Source organism: Lepidochelys olivacea, assembly GCF_965140295.1.
Source record: "Lepidochelys olivacea isolate rLepOli2 genome assembly, chromosome: 7".
NCBI classification, from domain to species: Eukaryota; Metazoa; Chordata; order Testudines; family Cheloniidae; genus Lepidochelys; species Lepidochelys olivacea.
The window spans coordinates 18,050,926-18,064,268 of NC_140417.1; the positions used below are offsets into that span (position 1 = coordinate 18,050,926).

Here is a 13,343-nt window from a genome sequence, read left to right on the forward strand (position 1 = left end):
TTTTAGAAAGAGATCCAGTCTTGATTTAAAGACTTGGAGTGTTGGAGAATTCATCCCTAGGTAAATTGTTCCATTGGTTAATTTTTCTAATTATTAAAGATGCATACCTTATTTCTTGTCTAAATTTGTCCAGCTTCTCTTCCAGCCACTGGATCTCATTGTGCCTTTTTCTGCTGGATTAAAGAGCCATCTACTGTCAGAAATCTCTTTGCCGGGTGGATACTTGTAGACCATGCTCAAGTCACTTCTTAATCTTCTCTTGGAGAAACTAAATAAATTGAGCTTCTTAAGTCCCTCACTGTAAGGCATGTTTTCCATATCTCAGATCATTCTTGTAGCACTTTTCTGAACCCTTTTCAATTTTTTAGCTTCCTTTTTGAAGTGTGACACCAGAATTTGACAGTGTATTCCGGTAATGGGCTGGCTAATGCCAAGTAAAGAGGTAATACCACCTACCTACTTGATTGTCCCCAGCTTGTACATCCAAGGATCACATTTTTCCTCTTAGTTACAGCATCACACTGGGAACTTATGTTCAACTGGTTATGTACCATTACTCTAAGTCCTTTTCGGTCTCTGCATTTCAGGATACAGACTCCAATCTTGTAAGTGTGACCTACAATATGGGCTACTGGCTAAGAACCTGATCCTTTGACTCCCATTGCTGTCAGGGCATGTTGGGTCAGCCACTAAATTCCACAACCTTGCCTTGCATGAGTAAGAATCAGATCTCCACACCTTCTACCCTTGGTCCTACTATCTGGCTTCCCTGCTTACCTGCTGTAGAATGCGTGATGATGTGGTGAATGCTGCATTATGCTCCATGATGGCTCTCTGTGAAGCTAGGGAGATCTGTGGTATAGGGAAATCAATGATGGGATACACCTGAAATTAAGAAAAAAAAAGGGAATAAAAACCCAACCTGCGTGGCACAAACTATCTGGTTTGCCATCCTGTCAACCCATGCAAGGAGCCAGCTACAGCACAATGAAAACCTATTGAATGTCCTTAAATAGTGAAATTGTGGATACAGATTTATATCCATTTTACCATAACATTACAGACCTCAAAATGTAATTGTGGCTGGAAAAGTGACTGTGTAAAGATGGCATCTTCCGACTTAGAAGCTAACACTCTTCTCATGCAGTACCACAGCAGCTGAGATCAGCTGATGTTCTCTAATTGAGAAGCCCCAGATTCCAGTGCCAAGGTGGTAATTCCATAGAAAGGATTTCCATTATGGAATTCACTCATGTCTTGTTCCAACAGAATCCCACCAGTCTTCTGAATTTTGAAGGCTTGTTGCAAAGCCTCGTTCTCTCACCATGGCTTTCTCAGTGTGTGTTGATGATTTATGGAAGAAGTACTGCTTCTGTGCATTGGGAAGGATCACTGTCCTGGTCAATCAGCCAAATGAAAATCTGAATGGATTCTTTTTCAGAATGATTTGTTCATGTCCCTTGAGCTTTGGAGAGACACATTTAAAAAAAAAAATCTGTCTAGGTCATGAACATAACTGTTTCCTAGACACCTGTGAGTGATGTATGCTTAAGACTTCAGAGGCAATACAGCTCTGGGATAGTGAACTGGATTCTATTCTGCCTCACACACCCCTGAACTAAATTCTGATTGCAGGATCTTTACTACTGACATGACAGGCTTAGTTAAACCGTAAGTATTCTGGGGCAGGGACTCTGCTCAGTTACGTGTTTGAACTGTGCCTAGCACAATGGAGCCCTGGGGGATGGCTGACACAATACAAATAAATAATATAAAGAATTCAGCTAATTTACAGTTGGTTAGTGGTTTGCGGAGCTGGTAGTTATTTTAACTCAAGTCCACCCTGCACTAAAGCTGACTTGTGGTAAAGTGGAAGAAAGTCCAGAAATGGGTGTGAGGTAAGAACAATCACTAATTTCCTCCAGCCCTAAGATTTACTCACCAGAATATTTTCATCTTTAAATACATTCTCTCCATTGACTTTACTGAGCAGCTCTCCTGGAAAGTTCAGCTGGTGCTCAGAAACAAATTCAAACACTTTGTTCTTCCTGGGAGAGAAAAAGCATCATACACTAAACTATTTCTAAACGCTTGAGTAAGGCTCTAACGCTTCCCGATTTGAGGACAATATTCCCTCTTTGCAACTTTTGTGCTCTTCTGCAACAACCTCATTTCTTAACAACCTCAAATGCTTTTATGGCATGATGACTCTTGCATTAAAAGATCCTGAAACTAGAACTTCATGGTTAACAGGCTACCTTACAGTTTTCAAGAGGACTTATAAACCTATTATTTTACTATTGCAGGTTCAGCTGTATATCCTCCATCAGAAGCCATGGTTTCTATTATAATTAATTATTTTGCGCTATGGCTTACAAGATAAAGGCTTGGTTACTAAATAAGAAAGACTTCAAAAGAAGTTACACAATGCTATTGGATATACTGTAGATCAGTGGTGGGCAACCTGCAGGCAGCCATGCCTGCGGATGGTCAATGTAAACAGACTGTCTCGCGGCCCACCAGCGGATTAACCTGACGGGCCGTGTGCAGCCCGTGAGCCACAGGTTTCCCCACCACTGCTGTATCTGGATCTCTCTACACGTGGAGCTAGGGGTGAGATTCCCAGCTTGCAGAGACATACTTTTGCTAGCTCTCATCAAACTATCACATTAAGAATAGTAGTGTGGCTGGGTAGCATAGGCAACAGCGAGCAGCCGGCTAGCCGTGCCAAGTGCAAACCCGCCTGAACCCCCCGGGTACATACATGGGCACAGCTAGCCCAAGCTGCCACTCGCTGTTGCTCATGAGACCCCAGGCTACACTATTATTTTTAGCTCACTAGCTCAGCAAGAGCTAGCACAAGTATGTCTGCGTGAGCTGGGAATCATATCCCCAGCTCCAAGAGTAGGCATACCTATATCTCATGTGTATACAATATTGTAACATACCTTATTAGATCATTTCATTGCCTGAAGGACTTCATGTGTTGAGGATTTAGTGATTAGAAAACAAAGCTTCCCAGCTCAGGGTCACTGTCCTTTTCTTTAGCAGTCTGGTGTGCATTTCATAAAAACTATCAGCACCACTTGGTGGCAATTCCCGATTTAAAGGATGAACAGACGTGAATTTTTGAGAAGCAAAGTTCTTAAACCGGTGGCGCTTGGGCATCCATTAGAAAGTATTTTGGGATGTGGGTCAACAGGCAATGTGTGACTTTTAAAGTGGAACAAAAGCTCACAACCTGAGACGCTGTTAGACCCTTCTGTTACCTCTGGCTCCAAAGCTACCAAATTAAAAGCGTTAATGCTGAAGCCACAACAGAGGGAACCAGCCTTTTACTGTAGCATAAACCCTGGTAAGTGGGATTCAGCTGCTAGACTCAGATGTCACGACGGGCACTGAACCACTCAAACAACAAGTGTTAATAGCAGAGTGCTAATGTCATCCATTCTGCTCTGGCTGCCAACCTACCATTAACTCAGACTTGATCATTCATTTCACTCTCTGCACAAAATAGATGCTTCCAACTGTGAGATGCATCTGATTACAGGCAAGAAAGATGGTCTTTTGGTTCAACTCCAGAGTTCCATTTCTGACTCTGCCACAGACTTCCTTTCTGACCTTGGGTAAGTCACTTATCTCTCTGGACCCAATCCATCTCCCACAAAAATCAATGGAAAGACTCCCACTGACTTCAATGAGAGTTGGAGCTGGGCCTGTGCACCTCAGTTCCCTATCTATAGAATGGTAATAAATAAATAAATCTTTTTATCTGCATCTAGCTCTTATTACCTATCTTGCATAATGGGGCCCCAATCTTGGCTGGAACCTCAAGGTGTTGCTGTACTACATATAATAACTACAACATTCTACCCACCCTACTTACCAGGTTATTATCAGCTGTATGAAATGTAAGAGCTTTTTCTCTCCCTGGCATGTCGTACAGGTTTTGTTGCCCCGCCCAGAACAGGTGCTGCACCTTCTAAAGGCAAAAATAAAGGTTTGTTTCAATAGCAGTTAAATGGTTCAAGTTAAACATTTGAGAAATCTGGAGACTCAGGCCCTACAATGTTTTCAATGTTGTTTGGTTTTGTCAAAGTTCCTTCCGCACTCTGAACTCTAGGGTACAGATGTGGGAACCTGCATGAAAGACCCCCTAAGCTTATTCTTACCAAGCTTAGTTTAAAAGCTGCCACCACTAAAGTGTTACACAAAGAACAGGGGAAGTGCCCTCTTGGAAATGTCTCCCCTCAAAAAATATTCCCTCCCCAAGCACTACACCTCCTTTCCTGGGGAAGGCTTGATAAAAATCCTCACCAATTTGCATAGGTGAACACAGACCCAAACCCTTGGCTCTTAAGAACAATGAAAAAACAATCAGGTTCTTAAAAGATCATTTTAATTAAAGTAAAAGAATCATCTCTGTAAGATCAGGATGGTAAATACCTTACAGGGTAATCAGATTCAAAACAGAGATTGTCTCTAGGCAAAACCTTAAGTTACAAAAAAGACACAAAAACAGGAATACACATCCCATTCAGCACAACTTATTTTATCAGCCATTTGAACAAAACAGAACCTAACACATATCTAACTAGATTGCTTCCTAACTCTTTACAGGAGTTCTGACCTGCATTCCTGCTCTGGTCCCCATAAAAACATCCCACAGACAGAGAGGACCCTTTGTTTTCCCCCACCTCCAGCTTTAAAAGTATCTTGTCTCCTCATTGGTCATTTTGGTCAGGTGCCAGCAAGGTTATCTTAGCTTCTTAACCCTTTACAGATGAAAGGGGTTTTCCTCTGCCCAGGAGGGATTTAAAGGTGTTTACCCTTCCCTTTATATTTATGACAGGTTTGTTTCTTTTTTGAGCCCATCTCTGTAAGGCAGTAAAGAGGTTAACAAAATTATATGCAGTGAGTGTACTTCTTTCATTTCTCTGTGATGCAAGGGATTTGCATTTATCGTATAAACTTAATGACTAATACCACCACAAAGACTTTGTTTGTAAATGTGGAATTAGTCAAAGAAATTATTTGTGCATCTAATTAAGGATAATAACAGTTTCCCTAAACAATTGTAGAAGGCTGAGTGTCCCTTTCCAGACACTGATATCTCTGCCTCTAACAGATGCAGGAGGCATATGCTCATGCATGGTACATTTTGATTGCCTCAACACAACTCAGATTAGCAGCAGTTAATAACTGATTAATTGAAGCTCTTCAAGCCTTCGTTAGCCTCAGTGGATTCATGCTTTACAATTATTGCCATGATTATCCACAATACCATCTCTCAGAGTAGCAGCCGTGTTAGTCTGTATCCGCAAAAAGAACAGGAGGACTTGTGGCACCTTAGAGACTAACAAATTTATTTGAGCATAAGCTTTCGTGAGCTACAACTGAAGTGAGCTGTACCTCATGAAAGCTTATACTCAAATAAATGTGTTAGTCTCTAAGGTGCCACAATACCATCTCTGTTCTTTTAAACCTAATGGAGCCAAATAAGCAAAACAGTTTAGCACAGGGGCTTTTTTGGTATGTCACTTAAAGATCATTTTTAAACGTGTTAAGTTTGGTATTTAGAAAGGCAATAGAGCAATAATTCTCCAAGCTGCATTAGCTCTAAACACTCTTAAACCCAAACAGTGCTCTGTAGAAATGTAAGCCCTGAAGCAAAGCCCACTGAAGACAATGAGACTCTTTCCAATAGCTTCAGTTGACTTTTGGATCAGTGCCACAAGGCTATTAGAGTTGCTTGGGTCCATTCTCTCTTCCTTGTTTTAAACATTCATACTGTGTCTGGAAAAAGCTGTAGGGGCCAACTCTAATGACTTTACCAGAAATCTCATGGTATTTGGTGTCTCCATGTCTTCCAGGTATCAGAATCTTAGGTTTCTTCTTTCTGGTTTGTTTTGTTCTTTTAAAGTAACTTTCTCTGGTTGCAGACTAAAGGCTCAAAAACCAGAAAATGAACAAACAGAATGCCAAATGTATTATTTTTAAAAAAAAATCATGATTTTTAAGTCTGCTCCATGATTTTTGGGGTGTGACTCCTGATCTCTGAACATTTGAGGTTGGCGGTATTATATAGGTATAAGCATATTGTCATAAATTATCAGTTTAAAATTCTGGGGAGGAAAAAAGGGTTTTCTAACAAATTAATATTTTTAAAGAGATCTTCATCCTGGTGACATAGAAGACTGTAAAGCTTGGAGAATGAAGTCATTTAGGCACCAGCCCTACACTGAAGAGCGCAGGTGGAATCTACTGACTTCAGGGAAACTGGTCATGTAGATTACTGTGCTGAATAGAGCCTTTCATAAGATTCCTGACTTTGCCCCTCTAATGTGCCTCAACCATGGCCAAAAATATCCTGAGCCAGTTCCTCAGCTGGTGAAAATTATCCCAGCTAAGGATCATAGAATCATAGAAGATATAGGTTGGAAGAGACCTCAGGAGGTCATCTAGTCCAACCCCAACTAAATCATCCCAGCCAGGGCTTTGTCAAGCCAGGCCTTAAAAACCTCGAAGGATGGAAATTCCACCACCTTTCTAGGTAACCCATTCCAGTGCTTCACCACCCTTCTAGTGAAATAGTTTTTTCCAGATATACAACCTAGACCTTCCCCACTGCATCTTGAGACCATTGCTCCTTGTTCTGTCATCTGCCACTACTGAGAACAGCTTAACTCCATCCTCTTTGGAACCCCCCTGTAGGTAGTTGAAGACTGCTATCAAATCCCCCCTCACTCTTCTCTTCTGCAGACTAAATAAGCCCAGTTCCCTCAGCCTCTCCTCATAAGTCATGTGCCCCAGCCCCTAATAATTTTCACTGCCCTCCGCTGGACTCTCTCCAGTTTGTCCACGTCCTTTCTGTAGTGGGGGGCCCAAAACTGGATGCAATACTCCATATATGGCCTCACCAGTTCCGAATAGAGGGGAATAATCACTTCCCTCGATCTGCTGGCAATGCTCCTACTAATGGAGCCCAATATGCCATTAGCCTTCTTGGCAACAAGGGCACACTGTTGACTCATATCCAGCTTCTCATCCACTGTAATCCCCAGGTCCTTTTCTGCAGAACTGCCGCTCACGCAGTCGGTCCCCAGCCTGTAGCGGTGCATGGGATTCTTCCATCCTAAGTGCAGGACTCTGCACTTCTCCTTGTTGAACCTCATAAGATTTCTTTTGGCCCAATCCTCCAATTTGTCTAGGTCACTCTGGACCTTATCCCTACTCCCCAGTGTATCTACCTCTCCCCCCAGCTTAGTGTCATCTGCAAACTTGCTGAGGGTGCAATCCATCCCATCATCCAGATCATCAGCAAAGATGTTGAACAAACCCGGCCCCAGGACCAACCTCTGGAGCATGCTGCTTGATACCAGCTGCCAACTAGACATCGAGCCACTGATCACTACACGTTGAGCCCCATGATCTAGCCAGCTTCCTATCCACCTTATAGTCCATTCTTCCAATTCATACTTTTTTAACTAGCTGGCAAGAATACTGTGCGAGACAGTATCAAAAGCTTTGCTAAAGTCGAGGTATATAATGCCCATCACTTTCTCCATATCCACAGAGCCAGTTATCTCATCATAGAAAGCAATCAGGTTGGTCAGGTGAATCCATGTTGACTGTTCCTGATCACCTTCCACTCTACCAAATGCTTCAAAATGGATTCCTTGAGGACCTGCTCTGTGATTTTTCCGGGGACAAAGGTGAGGCTGCCCGGTCTGTAGTTCCCCAGATTCTCCTTCTTCCCTTTTTAAAAGATGGGCACTATATTTGCCTTTTTCCAGTCACCCGGGACCTCCTCCGATCACCATGAGTTTTCAAAGATAACGGCCAATAGCTCTGCAATCACATCAGCCAACTCTCTCAGCACCCTCGGATGCATTGCATCCAGCCCCATAGACTTCTGCATGTCCAGCTTTTCTAAATAGCCCTTAACCTGTTATTTCACCACTTAAGGCTGCTCACTTCCTCTCAATACTTTGCTGCCCAGTGCAGCAGTCTGGGAGCTAACCTTGTCAGTGAAGACCAAGGTAACAAAAGCATTGAGCACTTCAGCTTTTTCTACATCATCTGTCACTAGGTTGCCTCCCCCATTCAGTAAGGGTCCCACACTTTTCCTGATCACCTTCTTTGTTGCTAACATACCTATATAAACCCTTCTTGTTACCGTTCACATCCCTGGCTAGCCGCAACTCCAATTGTGCTATGGCCTTCCTGATTACATCTCTGCATGCTCGAGCAATATTTTTATATTCCTCCCTAGTCATCTGTCCAAGTTTCCACTTCCTGTAAGCTTCCTTTTTGTGTTTAAGATCACTGAAGATTTCTGTGTTAAGCCAAGCTGGTCGCCTGTCATATTTGCTATTCTTTCTACACATCGGGATGGTTTGTTCCAGCGCCCTCAATAAGGCTTCTTTAAAATACAGCTAACTCTTCTGGATTCCTTTCCCCCTCATATTAGCCTCCCAGGGGATCCTGCCCATCAGTTTCCTGTGGGAGTCAAAGTCCGCTTTTCTGAAGTTCAGGGTCTGTATTCTGCAGCTCTCCTTTCATCCTTTTGTCAGGATCCTGAACTTGACCATCTCATGGTCACTGCTGCCCAGGTTACCACCAACTTCTACTTCCCCTACCAATTCTTCCCTGTTTGTGAGCAGCAGGTCAAGAGGAACATGGCCCCTAGTTGGTTCTTCCAACACTTGCACCAGGAAGTTGTCCCCAACACTCTCCAAAAACGTCCTGGATTGTCTGTGCACTGCTCTATTGCTCTCCCAGCAGATATCAGGGCGATTGAAGTCCCCTTTGAGAACCAGGGCCTGTGATCTGGAAACTTCTGTTACTTGTCCGAAGAAAGCCCCATCTACCTCATCCTCCTGGTCCTGGTGGTCTATAGCAGACACCCACCACGACATCACCCTTGTTGCTCCCATGTCTAAACTTAACCCAAAGACTCTCATCAGGCTTTTCTCCAGTTTCATATTGAAGCGCTGAGCAATCATACTCATCTTTTACATACAGTGCAACTTCCACATAGAAGATCTGCCTCTCTGTGCACGAACGAGGAATAGATTTTTTTTCTTAATAAATCAAATTATTCTAGAAAATAATCCAAATGGAGCCATGGTGGCAAAATGCCGATGAGCCCACCTTACCTTTTATGTCCAGTACCTGAACGCATCTGGCACCGCTTTTGCTGCTTTGCCCGGTGTCTGGCCCCACTGCCCGTAACACATCTCATCTGAAAATGAACCAGAGAAATAAAATATGCCCTCCCTGATACTAGAAACAACCATGTTTCAGATTTGTAAAAGCCAGATTTGTCTTGCACACTATCATTATGCTTTCTAACCACAACCCTGCTCAGTCAGGTTTCAGCAAAAAAACAAGTTATGTTAGGTATGTGCTTTGCACAATTGTGATAAAGGAGACGGGGGATAGCTCCTTTTTGTGGACACCCAGCCAGCCAGTTGGCTATGGAATCCCTCTTGGTGGTGGTTCTCTACTTGCTTTACCTGAAAAGGGTTAACAAGCCCACAGGTGAAAGGAAAGGAGTGGGCACCTGACCAAAAGAGCCAATGGGAGGGCTAGAACTTTTTAAAATTGGGAAAAAACTTCCCTTTGTCTGTGTGTTGTTGTTCTCTGGGAAAGAGGGGAACAGAGAGCAGTTATGCTGTGAGAAGCTTCAAGCCACATATGAAAAATCATCAGATCATACCTAAAGATGGCTGATCTGAAACCCCAGAAATGTAAGCAAATTAGGGAATGTCTAGGAAGACGCAATTAGGGTTATTTCTTTTAATTTTTTAGTGGCTTGTGGACTCCTCTGTGCTAATCCCAGATGCTTTTGTTTTGCTTGTAACCTTTAAGCTGAACCTCAAGAGAGCAATCTTGATGCTTAATTTTTGTAATTGTTTCTTTTAAGATCTAACAAAAAGCCTAAGTTCCAAATGTATTTCCTTTCTTTTGGGGTTTAATAAAATTTACCTTTTTTAAGAACAGGATTGGATTTTTGTGTCCCTAAGAGGTTTGTGCATATGTTGTTTAATTAGCTGATGGCAACAGCTGATTTCCTTTGTTTTTTTCTCAGCTCTTCCTGGGAAGGGGGGGTGAAAGGGCTTAAGGGTATGCCACAGGAAGGAATTCCCAAGTGTTCCTTTCTGGATTTTCAAAGGTTTGTGGTTTTTTTGCACTTGCGTGGTGGCAGCATCAACCCATCCAAGGTCAGAGAGAAGCTGTGACCTTGGGAGTTTAATACCAGCCTGGAGTGGCCAGTATTCATTTTTAAAATCCTTGTAGGCCCCCACCTTCTGTACTCAAAGTGCCAGAGTGGGGAGTCAGCCTTGACAACAATAATGTGGAAAATAGAAGGTTGATTAAATCTCAGTGCCTATGAAAGTGAGCTAAATAGGGGTCTGTTGGTCAGATTTACCACTGGTATAAATGGGCACAACTGCAATGAGATGAAATGTATTTTATATTATATACACATTTTTGCACCTATATTTGTGATTGTAATGATTAGCAAGCTGCTTTGCAGACACATTTTTTTAAAATCGGACTAGATTTAGCTAAATAGTATGCTCTTAGTGCTGTGAAGAACAATACGTTTTTTGTTGCTGGGAACCTTTAGGCAGGATGAGCAGATCAAAAAGAGGAGGCCAAATGCACAGCTGGGAACAACTCAGTGAGATTACTCTTGCGCTTAAAGTTAGGCATATGGCTTGCTGGATTGGGGACTCATTTCCACTGAGAAATTTCAAAGCTATGATCTGAGCAAATGTGTTGATGGTTTTACTGTATTGTATGTTTAGGATTCACACTCATTTGATTGCATGCAGAGTCAAATCTACTCTCAGACAAACCCAGTGTAATCCATAGGCTAAAGAGGAGGAAGGTATTACAACTCCTGAGGTTGCCTATCTACCTGAGTGGATTTCCAAATAAGATTATTTTCATTCATAAAGTCACAACACAGATTCTATATATGTGGATCCCTCGATGTCAATAGGAAGTTTGGGTGTACAAAGAAGGATCAGGCTTTTACTGTGCAAAGTTTAGAAGTAAACAATACTATCCTGCTGATTTACCACCCATACACTTATCCTGAATCCTCCCATTTTATAAGTACAGTAGCACTGCATTACTAGATAAGACATCTGTGAATGAAGCACCCAAATGAAAAGTAGGGAATTGGGGACTGTCTTGAAGAAGCCATAACTGCTACTTACCCTGCCTGCACCATGGCAAGCACTGCATTTGTGTCGGCCATGACCCTGGCATTTGTGGCATGCCTGAAATCAAAATGTTGCTCATGTATAAAGCTACCAAGATATTTCAAAAACACTAACATAGGATTATGCAATCATTTTACATCAAAAATACTTTTGTGGACAATTGGACAGCATCAAATACAGTAAAACCTGTCTTAAAAGACTACTAAAGGAACCATCAATAGTATATTATTTAACAGAGGAGAATTTCTAATTAGACCTACCAGAAAAATGGAAAACATTTTCTATGCATACTTTTGCTGAATTTCTTTTTTTTTTTTAATCAAAAGTTTAGTTAAAAAATATTAAATTACCCATGGAGGTGCTCAAAAGAGGAGGGAAGTGTCATGAAAAAATATTGGAAATGTTTCTGCCAATTTTTGTCAGTATTAAAAAAAAGAAAGAGAGAGAGAAGGGAAAAATCACCCTACACCGCTGCTTATAAAGCTTAGAGCAAAATTTCTGCTAAACAAAAGAGTAGTAAAAAATAAATTATACCTATTTGCCCATCTGTTTATACAGATTGTGTGTGTGTGTGTGTGTGTGTGTGTGTTCACATATACAGACATTATCTTCATATGAAGATCCATAAGATAAAATTACAAAACTAACACTAAAATGTATTGAACTCTGCCGTCCACAACCATAAATAATTCATTAGATCTTTGGAAGGCTCATCTAAACAAATGTGTCCTAATTAATAACATGCTTTGCCCTTGATTTTAACTAATCCATAGACTGAATTACCTTGACTAATGAAGAGTGAGGTACTCGGAACTTCTTTGTATCATCCTGAAACATTGGCGGAGCCTGGACCTTAATATCCCATAGCTGAGGAGAAGCGCCATTTTGTGGTCCATCTACCAAATTATCTGCAACGGGAAGAAAACCTTGTATAAACCTTGGTTGCACTTTGTCCTGCTGTATAGGTGATTGGAAATGAGTCTGGTATCCTCCAGCCACTTCCCAATGGAACACCAACAAGCCCCACAAATGGCATTGCACTACAGGGTGCTCTTGTTGGTATTCTCAGCAAAGGACGAAGACTGAACTGCCTACTCGTTCTCTGGTGTACTTTTTTACTGACTCCTTCAACTGCCTCTCACAGATCCCTAAGGCCCATCCTAGTCAGGGTTCAGGCACATTGTTCAAGGAGTGTAAGGGACTGTTATCTCTGCTGTTCCTCAAGCTGTACCTTTCTTCTAGATAAATAAAAGAAGTTCACTCTCTAGGGCTGTCAGTCTGAAATCTTTCACAGGCCCCACTGTATATCACGCTTTGAAGTTATTACTATAGAGGCCATCTGCTTTTTCTAATGGAAATAATGTCATTGGCTTCCAAGACCCTTCACAAAAACCTCACAAAATGGGAATAAAATGAACCTAGATCTGTAAAGGAAAGTCTTCCATCCACAATGCTCTCTTCAAAGTCCCTCAGCTGCTTCATATAATAGGTCATGCCAATCACTTCAGCCAGAGTGTATTACTTCTCTTAGAAACCCATCACACCTCACCTTTGCAAGACAGACCTCATTATGTCCTTGACTTCTCACAAGCGGCTCTCTTTTTACTCATTAATTTTTTTTCATTTATTCTTTTTATCACACATACCGTAATCTGACGAAATCCTCTTTAAACTAGTCAGGTGAAGCTTACTTTCTTGGTTTAAAGTCCCAAGTCTTAAAATACTGTAAACAGTTGATCAAGAGAACCCATGCAAAAAAATGAATTAAATCTGACTTTAAATTGAAATGAAATAGTTTTAAATGTTAAAATTAAGTTAATGATCTAAGCAGTGAATAGCAGAGCTGACACAGCTTCTTATCCTCCTGCTACAATATTCAGGCATTGCATGGGGTCTCTGAACAGATTCTGATTTTCACTGTGTATAATATGTACCCTATTATAGATGGGTACATATTGTACACAGTGAAACAAAATCCCAGGTCTGACTATCCTTCTCCTGAGCTTTGAGAGAGATCTGATCCATTTCCTCATCCAAACTTTTCATCTTAGGTCCATATCTTATAGGTACTAGTAGAGGATTGTCCTATGTGAGATGGTC

General features: G+C 41.6%; 1 protein-coding gene across 1 annotated transcript in view; it reads right to left on the minus strand.

Annotated features, from left to right (window-relative positions):
- LOC311523199 (protein SSUH2 homolog) overlaps positions 1-13,343 on the minus strand; it is a 32,738-nt gene that overhangs the window by 6,927 nt on the left and 12,468 nt on the right. The window contains exons 6-11 of the mRNA XM_084632974.1: positions 12,027-12,151; positions 11,238-11,300; positions 9,162-9,247; positions 3,887-3,982; positions 1,943-2,048; positions 778-885 (exon numbers count right to left, since the gene is read on the minus strand). Of these exons, the coding sequence (XP_084489100.1) occupies positions 778-885; positions 1,943-2,048; positions 3,887-3,982; positions 9,162-9,247; positions 11,238-11,300; positions 12,027-12,151 (584 nt within the window). The remainder of the gene's footprint in view (positions 1-777; positions 886-1,942; positions 2,049-3,886; positions 3,983-9,161; positions 9,248-11,237; positions 11,301-12,026; positions 12,152-13,343) is intronic.